The sequence below is a fragment of the Etheostoma cragini genome, chromosome 13 (assembly GCF_013103735.1).
Source record: "Etheostoma cragini isolate CJK2018 chromosome 13, CSU_Ecrag_1.0, whole genome shotgun sequence".
In the NCBI taxonomy this organism is placed as follows: Eukaryota; Metazoa; Chordata; class Actinopteri; order Perciformes; family Percidae; genus Etheostoma; species Etheostoma cragini.
The window spans coordinates 5,851,677-5,867,196 of NC_048419.1; the positions used below are offsets into that span (position 1 = coordinate 5,851,677).

The 15,520-nt window shown below is 40.4% G+C and overlaps 2 protein-coding genes across 4 annotated transcripts in view; one reads left to right on the forward strand and one right to left on the reverse strand.

Moving 5' to 3' along the window:
* The window catches only part of slc37a4b (solute carrier family 37 member 4b), an 18,423-nt gene extending 12,455 nt beyond the window's left edge, over positions 1-5,968 (forward strand). For all 3 annotated transcript variants that reach the window (XM_034890552.1, XM_034890554.1, XM_034890553.1), the window contains exons 6-10: positions 1,994-2,079; positions 2,175-2,288; positions 3,180-3,245; positions 3,872-4,010; positions 5,467-5,968. In XM_034890552.1, coding sequence (XP_034746443.1) covers positions 1,994-2,079; positions 2,175-2,288; positions 3,180-3,245; positions 3,872-4,010; positions 5,467-5,633 — 572 coding nt within the window. In that variant the 3' untranslated portion in view covers positions 5,634-5,968. The remainder of the gene's footprint in view (positions 1-1,993; positions 2,080-2,174; positions 2,289-3,179; positions 3,246-3,871; positions 4,011-5,466) is intronic.
* A 3,216-nt stretch (positions 5,969-9,184) lies between these two features.
* On the reverse strand, positions 9,185-12,560 carry si:ch73-1a9.3 (non-histone chromosomal protein HMG-14B). The gene is made up of 6 exons (XM_034890208.1): positions 12,315-12,560; positions 10,801-10,818; positions 10,604-10,633; positions 10,474-10,515; positions 10,282-10,389; positions 9,185-10,192 (listed from the first exon to the last, which is right to left on the reverse strand). Exons 1-6 carry the CDS (start codon positions 12,330-12,332, stop codon positions 10,145-10,147), a joined length of 264 nt encoding a protein of 87 aa, XP_034746099.1. The 5' UTR covers positions 12,333-12,560; the 3' UTR covers positions 9,185-10,144.
* Positions 12,561-15,520: the final 2,960 nt, after the last annotated feature.

Consider the following 15,520-nt stretch of genomic DNA (forward strand, 5'->3'; position numbering starts at 1 on the left):
AAAAAGAACATTATACCAACAGTAAAATATGTTGGTGGTAGTGTGATGGTCTGGGGCTGTTTTGCTGCTTCAGGACCTTGAAGACCTGCCATGATAAAAGGAACTATGAATTCTGCTGTCTACCAAGAGATCCTGAAGGAGAATGTCCGACCATCTGTTCGTGTGCTGAAACGAAAATTGGGTTCTGCAGCAGGACAATGATCCTAAACACAACAGCAAGTCCACCACCGAATGGCTGAAGAAAAACAAAATGAAGACTTTGGAGTGGCCTAGCCAAAGTCCTGACCTGAATCCTATTGAGATGTTGTGGTATGACCTTAAAAAGGCCGTTCATGCTCGAAAACCCTCTAATGTAACTGAATTAGGACAAAGATGAGTGGGCCAAAATTCCTCCAGGACGCTGTAAAAGCCTCATTGTACGTTATCGCAAACACTTGGTTGCAGTTGTTGCTGCTAAGGGTGGCCCAACCAGTTATTAGGTTTAGGGGGCAATCACTTTTTCACACAGGGCCATGATGGTTTGGATTTTTTTCACCTTTAATAATAAACACCTTCATTTACTAAATGCATTTTGTGTTTACTTGTGTTGTCCTTGACTATTGTTTAAATTGGTTTGATGTTCCGAAACACTTAAGTGTGACAAACATGCAAAGGAACAGGAAATGAGGAAGGGGGCAAACACTTTTTCACACCACTGTAGGTCTGGAGACTGGCTAGGCCACGCCAGAACCTTGATATGCTTCTTCCAGAGCCGCTCCTTGGTTATCCTGGCTGTGTGCTTTGGGTCATTGTCATGTTGTAAGACCTGGCCTCGACCCATCTTCAATGCTCTGAGGGAAAGAGGTTGTTCCCCTAAATCTTGCAATACATGCCGCTGGTCATTCTCTCCTTAATAAAGTGCAGTCCCCCTGTCCCATGTGCAGAAAGACACCCCCAAAGCATGATGCTACCACCCCCATGCTTCGCAGTATGGTGTTCTTGGGATGGTACTCATCATTCTTCTTCCTCCAAACACGGTTAGTGGAATTATGACCAAAAAGTTATATTTTGGTCTCATCGGACCACATGACTTTCTCCCATGACTCCTCTGGATCATCCAAATGTTCATTGGCAAACTTAAGACGGGTCTTGACATGTGCTGGTTTAAGCAGGGGAACCCTCCGTGCCATATGCATGATTTCAAACCATGATGTCATAATGTATTACCAACAGTAACCTTGGAAACGGTGGTCCCAGCTCTTTTCAGGTCATGGTCCTCCCGTGTAGTTCTGGGCTGATTTCTCACCTTTCTTAGGATTATTGAGACCCCACGAGGTGAGATCTTGCATGGAGCCCCAGTCCGAGGGAGATTGACAGTCATGTTTAGCTTCTTCCATTTTCTAATGTTTGCTCCAACAGTGGACCTTTTTTCACCAAGCTGCTTGGCAATTTCCCCGTAGCCCTTTCCAGCCTTGTGGAGGTGTGAAATTTTGTGTCTAGCTCAGTTTTCTAGACAACTGCTTGCGATGGTGCTGATTGTTGGGGCAAGGTCAGATGAGTCTGGGCAATTAAAACCGTAAGACTGACATCACCTGGTCTTTCCAGACGATGATTGAGAACAATCCATGACACTGTCAGTTCTTAGCTTTCCAAAGGGGGCGGCGCATGCGATAAATTCTGCAGGGCGCCCAAACTTTTGCAGACGTAACTTTTTTGTTTTCTGTTATTTTGAAAGTGTAAATGATGGAAATAAAAATCTAACTTTTTGTGACATATTATACAAATGTCTATTCTGTCATTTGATGCCTTTTTGGAGATGTTTCCATTTTTTTCTTGGCTTCCTTATGCACATTATTACATATATTTACCTGGGGTGCCCAAACTTTAAAACCCCACTGTAGATGCTGCTGTTGAACTGAGTCAGATCAAACATTTCAGTTTAAAGGAAAGTGTTGATATGTTTTAATTGGAATTAGCTGCTTGTGTGTACTGACACCGGCTGTGTTGCCCGCAGGCAGCACCTACATGAGTGCCTTGGAGGTGGGAGGTTTCGTGGGCAGCCTGGCAGCAGGCTTACTCTCTGACAGAGCTGTAGCTCGGGTGAGTAACAGGCACGGATGGATTAGGCAACAATGACCGCGAGTATTGATTAGGGTTCAGTGTTAAAAATCATCCTTTCTTTCGACCTCCTCCAGCAAGGCCTGGGCACCCACGGCAACCCTCGCCACGGCCTGCTCATTCTCATGATGGCCGGGATGTACGTGTCCATGTACCTCTTCAGAGTCACCATCACACCTGAAGTCCCACAGGTACTCACAACTTCTTTTGTCATGGTTGTGGTTTTTCTATTATTTCTGTCCCTCTTTCCTTTACTCTGTCTCCTGTGTTCCTGTATTCTCTATGTGTTTTCCTCGTTCAATCAGTGTTTGTTTCATTTTGTAGTCTCTCTGTTACTCTTGTCATGTCTTTGTTTGACTTCCTACCTTATGTGTTTTCCCGCCTGTTTCATCTGCTCCAATGTGTCTACTGTTTATCAAGCCCGCATGTAACCTGTCCCCCGTTTCGGGCTGGGCGATAAGGAGAAAATCAGATATCACAATATTCCTGACCAAATACCTGGATATCAATATAAATAATCATCAGTAATGTGGAAATGATGTCTAAGTGGAAAACAGGCAATTAATAGAACAACTAGAACACTCTGGTAAGTTCAGAAAAGTACATAATTTTACTGTAATGCAACCTTTGAAACCAGTAAAAGACACTTATGTCATATCACGATAATACAATATCCAATATCTAAGAAGATATCTAGTCTCATATCATAATATCCATATATTGCCCAGCCCTACCCTCGTTACCTCGTGTATTTAGTCTCTGTGCTTTCTTAGTCTGTTGTCAGATCATCGTTTGTTACCCCCCTACATCTCCCTGGTCCTTGTGGTTTTTGATTCCCTAGTCTGTAGTTTTCTGAGTGTCTTGGCAATCCTTAAAACTAAGGACGTCCTTTGTTTTAAGCCGTCTTATTAAATAAATCTTCTGAATCTTCTAAATCTTCCAATGCCTCCTCGTATCTGCCATAGGGTCCAAACCTGCATCCCTAGACGTGACATAATTGCTTTTATTAATATGTAAAAATGCTTAGAATGAGCATGCTGCCCATGTTGGAAAAAAATAACCAGCTTATTTTCTTCGCTCAGGAGCCTCCTCTTTGGGTCCAAGTCATTCACCCCGTCTCTGTCGTCATTGGCGTGTCAGAAAAAGAGGTATGGTTGAAAATGTAAATGGTGCTTATCAGTGAGATCGTCAAAGTATGATTTTCCCCCTTTTATTGATGGACAGTGTTTCATTGTGTGAGAGATTATTTGCTCCAAGTGAGAATATTAGTGTGAAATTGAACACTACAGTAGGCTAAATGCCAATGTTGTTTTAAATAAAAACAATTGCACAAAGCAAGCAGATCCACTATTCATGTCAATAAGAGCTTAAAATGAGAAAATATAATGGGACAAAAAGAATTCAAGGGACATTTAGAATAGATAAAAATATGCGATTAATTGCAAGTTAACTATGGCATTATACATATGACATTATAACTATACATAATCGCAATTAAATATTTGAATTGTTTGACAGCACTACTAATAATTTGTTGGATTTGTGTTATTTTTGGAAAAACTTAAATTAACAATACTTTTAGGGGACTTCATGTGATTTAGAGATGACACCGCACGGGATAATTGAAGTCGTAATTGTACTCAGATTTGCTGACAATGTCCTCCATATTTTAACATGACAGGATGTCCCCTGGTGATATTAGTCTCATGTGAATAAGGCTCTAGTAAAGCTACCATGAACACCGTGTTGCACATTTTCTTATTCCCGTACACAGATCTGGATCCTGTTCCTTGGTGCTATGTTTGGATTCTCTTCTTACGGACCTATTGCCTTGTTCGGGGTGATAGCCAGTGAAAGTGCTCCTTCAAATTTTTGTGGAACCTCTCATGCTGTTGTAGCTCTGATGGCAAATGGTAAGCATTGATGTAATGTTGTAATGTAACCAAGTACAAAGACTTGTTACTGTACTTAGGTAGGTTTTTTTTTACCTATCAATGCTTTACTTTGTTATTTATATTTCTGGAAACTTTCACTTTTACTCCACTACTTTTCCTAAATAAAATGTATACTTTTACTCCGAGACTTTACCCTAAAGTAGGGTGACCTGTCCCCTGCTGGATCTGTCCCTGGAAATGTCCCCGGTTTTCACTGTGACTGACAGACCCGATATTAGAATGATCGAAAGAAAACACTGACCAAACGTAGCCGATAGTCGCACACCCTACACACGCAGGCTCAAGACAGCCAGTGCCAGCGCTGCTCAGAGCTCAGAAATGTTTTAGAAAGCCATATTTTACGATGCTAAAATTACCGATTATTTACATGGAGTCTGGTGGGTTTACTGAACGCAATTTTATGTTTTAATAAAGGATCTTACTCTGTAACAGAAAGGTCGACCTCCTTAGAAATCCTTTTCGTAAAGTTGTCAGACACTTAAAATAATAATCTGAGTTTGTCAGTAGCAAAACGATTACTTTTCTGAACGTAAATAAAAGCTGGACAATGATCATGTTAATTTACATTGTAGCTTGTTTATCTGCTGCCGACCGCAGCGATCTCGTTAAATACTGCGTCAATGTCCTGCGTCAAGGAAAATATGTCCTCAATAGTTTTTATTGTATCCGATATTTAATGAACTGTTGCAGAAAAAAGCCAAAGCAATAAAGCACAATCTGTCAGATAGAGGTCGTTCAGTAAACATTACAACATTCCCCTCGTAGTTGTAGTGGAGTACAAGTAGGAAGTAGCAGCAGGGGTGGTTCTAGGATCAGACCTTTAGAGGGGGGCTCAGCCCCTAATGAGAGCCGCTCTAGGTCTGGTGTCCCCGTTTTAAGTTTTACAAAAACAAAAACGTGTTTTGAAGGTATACACTTCTGAGCTGAAAATGTCCCTAAAGAAATGATTTTGTATCTTTGAGTGAAAGATTCTACATTACATAAAAAAATGAAACTTAAGTTTCTGTTTTTCTTTGTTTGTCTGTTAATTTGATGTTTAAGAGGATGTGGAAACCCTGAATAATACACTTTACTATAAGGAAGAAACAATAAAGTTCATAATCAAAGTTTTTCTTCCCTTCTAGAAATTAAGGACATTTAATATCTGAACATTTCTTTTGATACTTAAGGACGTTAAATATCAGATCAGACATTTGCTGAAGTAATATTCTAAAATGTAGCTTTAACTTCTACCAAAGTCATGTTCTGGTGAGGTACTTGTATTTTTATTCAAGTAGTGCTTTCAAGTACTTTATACAAGACTGATGGAAAGCTGGCGATTCACATGAGCAGCAGAAACAGCTGTTCCACTCACTGTAATATTCCAGCCTCGACAACCTCGTGCGGCTAACCCAGCTTTGCTCGTTTCTTGCAGTGGGGGCTTTTATGGCGGGGCTTCCCTTCAGCACGATTGCCAAACAACACAGCTGGGACATGGCCTTCTGGGTAGCCGAGGTGATTATGGTCGCCGCCACCATCGGCTTCTTCCTCGCACGCAACATGCGCACCAAAATGGGACGGATCGCAGTGAAGATGGACTAATGTGTCTTCTCGGAAGTGAGCCAACTATTGATGTCCTGTTATGTGACGAGACAGACTGTGTCCATGCACTGTTGACCGCTCTGTATACAGAATACTGCACATTATTATGTCCTGTATTATACTGACCAAACACCACCACTGTCTCACAGACTCATTGCCAACATTTAGTTTCTAATTAATTGGGTTGATGTAGATGCTCAGGGTGGGTGGGAGTCATTTAAAGTGCTCATATTATGGTTTTTGGCTTTTTTCCCTTTTCTTTATTGTGTTATGTATCATTTTTCTGAAAGTTACAGGTTTACAAAGTGAAAAATCCCAAGTCACCCCCCCCCAACAGAAAACTGTTCACCAACTGTGCCAAACAGCTCTATTGGAGTCCGGCCTTTACTTCAGAGACAAACCAGCGTCACTTTGTAACACAAATTTTATACACATTACTTATTCGCATTAATGTCATAGTTAACTTGAAATGAATCGCATTCAGTCACACATTTGTGTCTATTCAAACAATCTCTCACACAATGTGTCACTGTCTAATAAAAGGGTGAAAATAATACTGGGGGGGGGGGGATCAGCATTATCCGTGTGATTGGCCATCAAGTGGTATTTCAGACTGGACGTGCTCAATGACAGCTCAGTTCACAACGACCAAACCCACAGATCACTTTGGTCCTGTCAATAGACCCATTTTTAACCATGCAACGTCCCTAGATGTTGTATCCGCATGTGAAAAAACACTCCAAATTGCTAGGCCAAAAAGAACGTTAATAACGTGATAGAAAACGTGACGCTGTTTAAATGGGTTTGCGTTAACGCCGGTAAAACCTTTAACTGACAGCACTAGTTACAATGCTAGCCTAGCTGCTAGCATACATACATTTGGGGAAAATAGAAAAAAATAGGCTTGTTTGCATGAGGACTCAGCAACCGTGGCTCTGTAAAAACCTTCTCTGGAAGGAACTTGTTCTGGTGGAACGTTTGCACCCCACAAAATAAAACATTGCATACAATAATAACTTATTTTAACTGTTTACACAATACAGTAACATGAGCTATTTATATGAGCTGATACATGGTTTAAAGTCCTCTGCTCATTCGTCTACAGCATTCCCACCAGTCGGTCCAAAACGTCCCAATTAGAGGTAAAATGCCAGCAACATATTCTCTGTAAATCTTAACAATCATTTCCTGACAGAACCAAGCAGGCCTGTCATGTTGCACCATCCACATTTTCATCCAAACTTGCCATTTTCAGTGTGTAACGTTTGATGGCTCGGAGAAATGATCTCCCGTTGATCCAGACTAATCACAAGCTTTCACAACAATACCGAACATTTGAATGCTCCCACTTCATCCTAGAGGCAGTTTTCATGTAGAGACATTTACAATCAGCGGTATGCGAAAAAGAACACGAACATGAAAATACGTAAAGGTTGGAGTGGATTTTGTTGAGATAAAGTGGGTGTGTGCTGCCCGTTGGATACCTTGCCTTCAGTGCAAGTCAATTCTGTTTAACTTATTGAATGTTAACTGATGAGCCTGTATATTCTAGACTATTATTTGTCTAGGTATTTGCACAGATGTGGTAGCATGTGTCATGGTCATTTTACTAATACCTCATATTGGTAGAAAAGAAAGTCATAGGCTCATTATTTCACTAAAATGAACTGGAGAGCATGTAATTTTTATACACATGTATACTACATGATACGATACTCCTTGTCCAGTGGTGGAATGTAACGAAGTGGAAGTATATTTACTCAAATACTGTACTTAAGTACAAATGTTGAGATGCGTTGCTTGACTTTTTTCTTTCATGCCACTTTCTTCTTCTACTCCGCTACCTTTCAGAGAGAAGTATTGTACTTCTGACATCTTTAGTTACTTTTAAAAATGTAGATTTTAGCACACAAAACACACAGTAGTTTATAAAATCTGATCTTTTATTGTAAATGACACTAGCCAAAGATATAGCAGTCCAGCTGAAATGAGACCAATAAACACACATCCTTTTGGATCCTTTACACTTCCTAAAATGGGAGGTCTCTTCTACATTTAGTACTTCAACTCTTCACACTTTAAGCACTGATGCTTTTCTGGTGGTACTTACATACTATTACTTAAGTAACACTTTGAACACAGGACTTTAACAGTGTTGTAATACTACTTTTGCTTAAGTAAAGGATACGACCACTTCTTCCACCACTGACCTTGTCTGCTTCTGTGATTGGAGCTGTTTTTAAGGATGGGATTAACATCAAACCAGTGCTGAAGGTGTTTGGTCACTCCCACGCTAGTTGTGTACAGACATGATTGTACTAGATTGTATATTGTTAACGTTCTCATCTTAAAAATCTGGAGTTTTGTCAACTCCAACTACTGGGCTTGTAAAATGGACTTGAAAGGTTAAGGACATCCAATAAACTGGCGGTAGTTGAACTTACCAGCGGCGGCCTTACTGTGACATTGTGTCTCTTGCTTCAGTCAATTCTGAAAAAAAAATCTTTTTTCTCAAGACAGTGCTCACATGCCCAGATGCAATTCCAACGCAAGTGATGAGGGACAAAATCCAGTCCTTGTTAGCTGCACAAATTGGTTAGGAGTTATATAAATCATATGAGTATCTTACAAAGTTACATAATTGTTATTACAAAGGTTTGCCTTTGTGTTACTCTGCCTTTATTGCAGCTCAGCAGCTGTTTAATGAACAGTCTGTAACTGACTGACTGCTGAATCCTCATACTAGCTTCAGGTGAACCTCAGAATGCATGGTTGCATGAATCTAACCCTGGGCATTTGATCATCCATTACTTAGAGTAGAACAGCATTAGGAAGGGATCTTTTTATGGTGTGTTCATTAGCTGTAGTTATAGGCAGTCATTTTAGTTCTGTGTGCAAAGTGGTTTAAATAAGGTGTACCGTCTTTGAGTGCTGGGTGGAAACGCAAAACCATCTGACGCCTTCACCAGGAAGAAGAAAGCGTTCCACGTTCTCTGCAAACCAATCACAGCTGAGCCGGTAGACAACATGCTAGCGCTATTACATCAGTTATACGTCAGGGCGCACTGCATCATATCAGCTTGTTGACCAACACAGAGGCTAAATATACGTTTATGAAAAGGGGACATAAATGCATCTAGATAGGAGGACAAGTAAAAGACAATGCAGCCGATAGAGCTAAGGTCCAATGAGAAGCTGTCCAAGGTGCTGAAACCAGTCTTCATCTGTTTTTATTGGGATCGGTTGTAAAAGCCTTAGAACCTTTAGGAATGGCTGGATAAATGACAGGGGGCATTATAAGGGCCTTACAGGAATAGTTAAATAAGTCAAGTGTTTGTTTAAAAGCATGCTTTGATTGTGGTTACTTTTAGTCTCGATACATACAACACGCTTTATTACAGTATATCAGTATTTTTTCTCCCAAAACCTCAGCAAATAATTTGTATGCCTTTACCTCTTTTAGAACAAAGGAACAGCTTTAAGCTTTGCCTTTAATGTAACAGGCACTTATCAGCGGCATTACCAGTTTTTCAGAATAAAACAACTTGCTGTAACAACTACCAACTGAGTTTTATTGGTTCGTTGATAACAATCATTACACAGGTACATCTATAAACAAATAAGGAACCGCACATTTGTACTTGATACAGATATCTAAAACCCACATGAATATTGCTACTGCTGGTATGCATTTGACATCTCAAATAAATGAACAGCATGTTTGTTGGCCTTTAAGAAGCCAGTCTCAACAGTTTTTTTTTAATGGTTACACACCCCATTAGCTTGGCTAAGAAAACAAATTCCATTTTTACCATCCTTACAATGTACCACTACACACTGCATATAGAAAGATTGAAAACCCTTTTCACAGCAGCTTTACAAATTTATTGCGATGCTATCACAGAACAGAGACAACCAAACTAGCGATGCACAGCTCTAATAAGGAGAGCTCTGGTAATAGGGATTTTAGCTTTATTGATCAGATTCATTAAGAAAAACGGCATGAGTACAAGAGTTAACATATAGGAACAAAGCTTACAAACATTCTAAAACACTGTTCTTCATTATAAACAATAAAACAATGAGTTGCCCTGTGACTTTGTCCATCCCCACCCCGGCACAGATTACACACACTGTCCCTTATAAAGCATATGGAATGTAGTCCACGCAGACAAGCTCTTCCTGTTGTTGCCCCAGCTCCTGTGAACATTGTGCTTGCGCGTTGACACGGTAACCTGTCCTGCACCCTCCCTTCCTTCACATTTAAAACTGAAATGAAATCCACTGACAGGAACAACAATGACCGCAACTTTTATGGCGATGCAAAATTGTGGGATGTGAAGAAATTCCCGACTCCAAAATGACATTTTCTTTTCATTAAAAAAAAGTGTTCTCTACAATCAAACTACTAAAAAACCTGTATTTAGAAAATAGTTGATAAAAATATTCCCCTGAATTGTACAAGAAAAGAGGTACAGGGAGCACTGGTAAAAGATGTGGGTTGAAAGACGTTATTCTGCTGCCTCATCTTTTTCTTCAGCTGCGTCTGTAGCTGGTGCCTGGAAAACAAGTTTGATGGTGTCAAAGTTGAATCCCAGAGGAGGGGAGCTTTATTTTGCATGTTTATATCTAATGCCGTGAGCCTTACCTCTTCCTCAGCTTTGGCTTCGCCATTCTCCGCGGGGGCCTCTGGTGCTTTCTCCTCAGGCTTGGCCTTCTCCACCTCCTTTGCTTTCTTAGGCTTAGCAGGTGCCTTCTGCAAACAAAAACATATTAACCATGTTAGTCCCTCAGCCAGCAGTTGCCAGTCTAATCAGAAGTAATCAAAACAAGGTCCCACCTTTGGCTTAGGTTTGGCCTCTGCCTTTGCAGTTGCAGGTTTCTGTGGAGACAAAAATCATCGTCAGCACTAAGAACGCAATTAAAAGCCGGCGTGTTGTCTGGGACGCTCTAGGCTTGTCTCTACTTACGTCGCTTAACCTTACAGATCTCCTCTTGGGCTGCAGAGAGAGAAAAACAGGGGGATTACTTTTAACACAGCAGCCAATGGCTCTCACTGATGGAGTGTTACTGACCCCTGGTGGGTGAACAGACTAACTGTCTCCTTATTTTATAAAAAGGAACAGAAAGATTACAAATATGAAAATATGTTTTAAAAAATCCTTACCGCTGATTCTTCTCCTGACTGTGTGAGGGGAAAAAAAAGAAAATCAGATTATGTAAATTGTCTGCATTATAATGTGTGCCCAAGGGGGGGGGAGGGGGTCATGGGCTTTAAGTATTAGTTATTATGTAACTAAAAAGTGGGCGTTTCCAGACAGAACATTAGCCTATGGCCACACATCCAGCGGCATACATGATTTAGTTTCAACCAAGCGCTGTGATTGGCTGGGATTTGTTTTAAAATCTTGAACAATGGAAACCAGTCTCCATTAAAGACTAATTTCTCAACCAGCCTGTTTATATCTAATAGCCTATATCAATATGGTGCATTACTTAGAAATGTATCATAAAGAACCCTTGTGGAACATTTGTCTACACACACACAAAAAAACAAGAAGGGAAGTGTCCTTTGACCTGCTTGTCTACGAAAGGCGTCAGGAATAGCAGGCGTGTAGAGTAGTTTAAACAGCGTCATGTGCTCGTGCTCTCCCGGTCTACTGTAGCTAAAACTCCGGCGGAGGAGGGGGCGGACTCCGCCTCCTCACGACACAACCATTCATTGGTAATGAATGGGACTGTCGGTGTACGGAAAAAACCGAGCAGTGTAGTGAGCGTTCCCGCCATGAATTTGAAAAGAGTCACTCCGAGATGCTCAGCGACTCTGTCAATCTGGTAGCAGAATCTACTAGAACCCCCAGCAACAAGAGCAGCGCTTTGCTGACGGAGGCTCACCATTGCATAACCTACCACTGGCCTGAGCCGACAATACACAGAAAGACACTCCAATAGCACGACGAACGCCTTCCAAGAAATGCATTTTCCGTGGTAAAAATAAGGGCGGCCATGCTATGAAACTAAAACACACATGCACGCTAGGTTTACGAAGGAGAGACGTTAGCATTATTAGCATAAAATGACATTACAAAAAGGGTTGCGTTACACAAGTAAGCCGTAAACTAGTATTGGTGCCCACACAAAAATAACAACCATAACATTAAAGCCAAACTCCAACAGAATGGCGGCAGGCTATTAGCATTTTTTATGTCGGACCTATTTTCTCTCAGGGAAACTTTAGTGGGCTACCCAGCGTGACGACCCCCGTAGAAAACAATCAATATGCCGCCAACTTTCTCTGCAGAAAAGCAATCAATCGTCAAAGAAAACAACCCAGCTTTGTCTTACACTGCAATTAACCCAAATGTAGTCTATTTATACACAGTTGCATGTGTGCATGTCACCATTTGCGGAAAACCCGAGGCACAAAGATAATCACTGCACGAGAGATATGACCGAGAATCAGCCACTTGAGACAATCAAAACAAACGCTACATAACAACTAAACTCCCGGCTGCAAACCGCTAGCTACATTGTTGACATTCACCCGGAACAGAATACGGATATTTGCAGGCACATTTTAACAACTGTGATCACAAGCTGTAACAAGCCCATCTTACAAATTGCAATTGGGGGTTATAAATGCTGTATTACTGAATGCATGAAAGACGTTAGTCTACTCACTTTGCTCCTTTTAGGCATGGTTGATGTGTGTAAAAGTAAACAGAGCTAAAGGTTACTCGACACAAGAGACAATACAGTAGCCTATATTCTGGATAAAGCTGTACCAGTCCAGTCTAATACAGTGCAGCGAGACGTTAATGTTCCATTGGAAGAAGAACTAGCTCAAACCGGATTGGATTCTCCCCCTCCCTCCCTATTCAAACCGTTATAGTTCCTGCATGATTGACGGGGTTATACCCCGCCCCTGCTGACCGCTGATTGGACGACTCGGTGGTCAGCAACACGATTTAAAATCTGTACTCTTACCTGTGTGGATACGTCACACGTCAGTCAACAGAAATGGCGAGCTATTTGTCTTTCTGTGCAGCCATCTGCTAACAAGGCAGGCAGGCTGAATATTGTCATTTAGTCTTCTTGCCCTTAATCTTGCTAAGAAAATGGTTGTACTTCCAACTACGTTTTGACATGTTCGAGCATTGTGGAGAGCATAAACACTATCACATATTGCGCGTTTAACACGAGTGACAAAAGAGATTGTGGCGTGTGTATTAGCAGAAGATTGGGAGAGGGGTGTGTGCTCCCCCAGCCGAGTCTTTTGTATTTTAGCTGAGGAAAATGGCGACAGGGCAGGAGACGTGTGGGCAAAGCTCCTAGCATGTGTGCGCTCTTGTGCAGCCTTGTCTTCATGTTGTCACCGTCGTTCACTCGCTCTATTGTGAGTGTGCAGTCCAAGCATAACTCCAGTGGTAACAACCCGGTGGTGCGCCAGCTTTGTGTTGAAGTCATTTCAGACATTTCAGCACGGAGACTTTAATTAATTTCCCCCAGGGTGAATGATACAGTGTTACCTCTTTTTTTTTCTACTCTGCCTGAGATAACTACAACACAGTTATTCTTGCAGTTCTCAGAATATCATTTATTTATGGCTAATATTACTATACTATACTGATCATACAGTCAATGCAGGCCAACATTTTTTTATGGGAACCGTAATACTACCAAAAATAGCCATTATCATGTGTGGCACATACTTATGTCAATAATTTATTTTGTATTTGGCTGGGAATGAAATTCATGTACCTTATTTTTATTTTATCCTCAGCTTGTGAAATTTGAATATAGTGCGCACCTAGAGCTCTTTATTTTTTAACATTATTCTGCTCCTTTGCACTGTATTTCAATAAGAGAAGAATAGAGTAATAAAACAACTGATAACACAGAATCTCAACATTAGGGTATTCCGTTGCTTTGGTCAAAGTGTCATTATTAATATGTTTGGCATGTTAGGATACAATTAGTCAGATGCTGATAATGACTTGTAGTAAGCTATATTACGTTAAAAATTTAAATTGAACCTGCAAAAACATCAGAGATTAAATAATCAAGCAAAACGCTTCTCTTCTTTTGTTAACTACTTGGATTTTGAAATTATCCCTCCCTGTATTCTGAATGGTTAAACATCCTGTGTTAGCAGGAAATACATCACATTATGGAGGCAACATGCTCTCAACAATGAGCTGCTTTAAGTAAAAGCACTTTTGATGCAACAGCATTTATCTATTTGCATTGCAAATCAGGCAGGAAGAAAGGAAGATGTGGTTTAGCAGATATTTTTGTCAATGGGAACAACACAAAACCTTGTTAAATCAAATTTGACTATTCTTTGAATGGACGAATGGAGGTGATATTTAAAGCCAAGAGCGTTGGAAAGTATGTACAAAATACTTTGCTGTGGTGAATTTTTTGTTTAACACAGGTTTTCCACATAAAAAGTAAAAAAAAAAAAAAACATGCTTTGGTTTATTGGCATTTCTTTAAACCAATCACAATTGTCTTGGACAGCGCGTTGCATCAGACAGAGCCACGGTGCCGCTGGAAAGAAAACCTCAGGAAGTCTGGGAAGCCTAGCTTGTCAGGTGTAGAATTCATGTTCAGATTTCAGGGGAGTGCACAGACATCTCCCCCTTCTGGAGAGGAAAACACACATTTTTTGACATTGTTTTTGAAGATGCTTACTCTTGTATTATACCAGTACCCTTAAAGTGATACTGTTACCAATTGAGTACTTCATTTGGCACCTTTTCTTCTACTTCATTCAATACCCATCACGTGAATGGAAATATTCAGTCGCATAAAATGTCACCTCTACTCCATCCAAATGATTTTTACACAAATACATATTTGAAAGTATTCAAATGCGCTCGACTTTACCGCACCACACACTGTATGGGTATCGGGATTGGCTTTAGTTCTCAGTTTTCCAAAAATAATCATTTCTATAGCTATTGTAAGCAGGCCATTGTATCTTTTTAAAACAAAAGATATTTGTACACTTTTTGCATTTGGTTTGGTCACCTCCAAGTGGTGAACAATGTCATGTGATTGGTTGTAGGCCATTTGTTTTCAAGGAATGTTATTCAGTGATACTTTACTAATGCCTACTTTTTCAGTGAATTTCCCCAACAGGGTTTAATAAAGTACCTTTTGTAAGTATGTTACAACAAGCTCTTCTGTTCAACAACGTTAAACCAACAGACCTTATTCACTGTAAATTGGCATTCCCTGCAGGGATGCATTCAACAGCATTTTGTGAATACACCAAATCTAATTTTGTTTGGGGTTTACTTCCAAATTTACACCTGTCTGTGACCTTTTACTGCTAACAAATGCTTGACTACATACATGTCAAATTCAAGGTGTTAAAAACACGGCTTTGCCTGTTGGCCACCAATGAGTTATCGGATTTCCCAAGATATTGGGAAGGCATTTTAAAGTTCCAGCCTTGAGACATTTCATAGTTTAAATACAGACACTTTTTTAATTATCATCACTGTCAATTTAAATCTATGCATGCTGTATATGTACTGTCCTATCCACCTACTGTACCTCATGTGTGTACATCAAGCCCAAAAATATTCATACCCCAGGCAAATTCTGACTTAAGCCAGAAAGTGATTAGAAATGACACAGGCATCTCCCAGAAGATAAGATGATGTACAAGAGGAATCATTGTGGAAAAATCTGATGCATGTCCAAAATTATTCATACCTGTCTCAATAATCAACAGAAAAGCTTTTAATGGGTATTACAGCAGTCAAACACTTGTCACATTTGCTGACCAGCTTTTGGAATGTCTCCAGTGGTATTTTTGCCCATTCATCTTCAGCGATGAGCTCCAACTCTTTCAGGTTGGAGGGTCTCCTTGA

Coding starts and splice junctions, on each gene's coding strand:
- si:ch73-1a9.3 (XM_034890208.1), bottom strand. Junction 10,390..10,473: donor AGGCCAAACCTAAGCCAAAG/GTGGGACCTTGT, acceptor TTTTGTTTGCAG/AAGGCACCTGCTAAGCCTAA. Junction 10,193..10,281: donor AAGCCAAAGCTGAGGAAGAG/GTAAGGCTCACG, acceptor CTTGTTTTCCAG/GCACCAGCTACAGACGCAGC.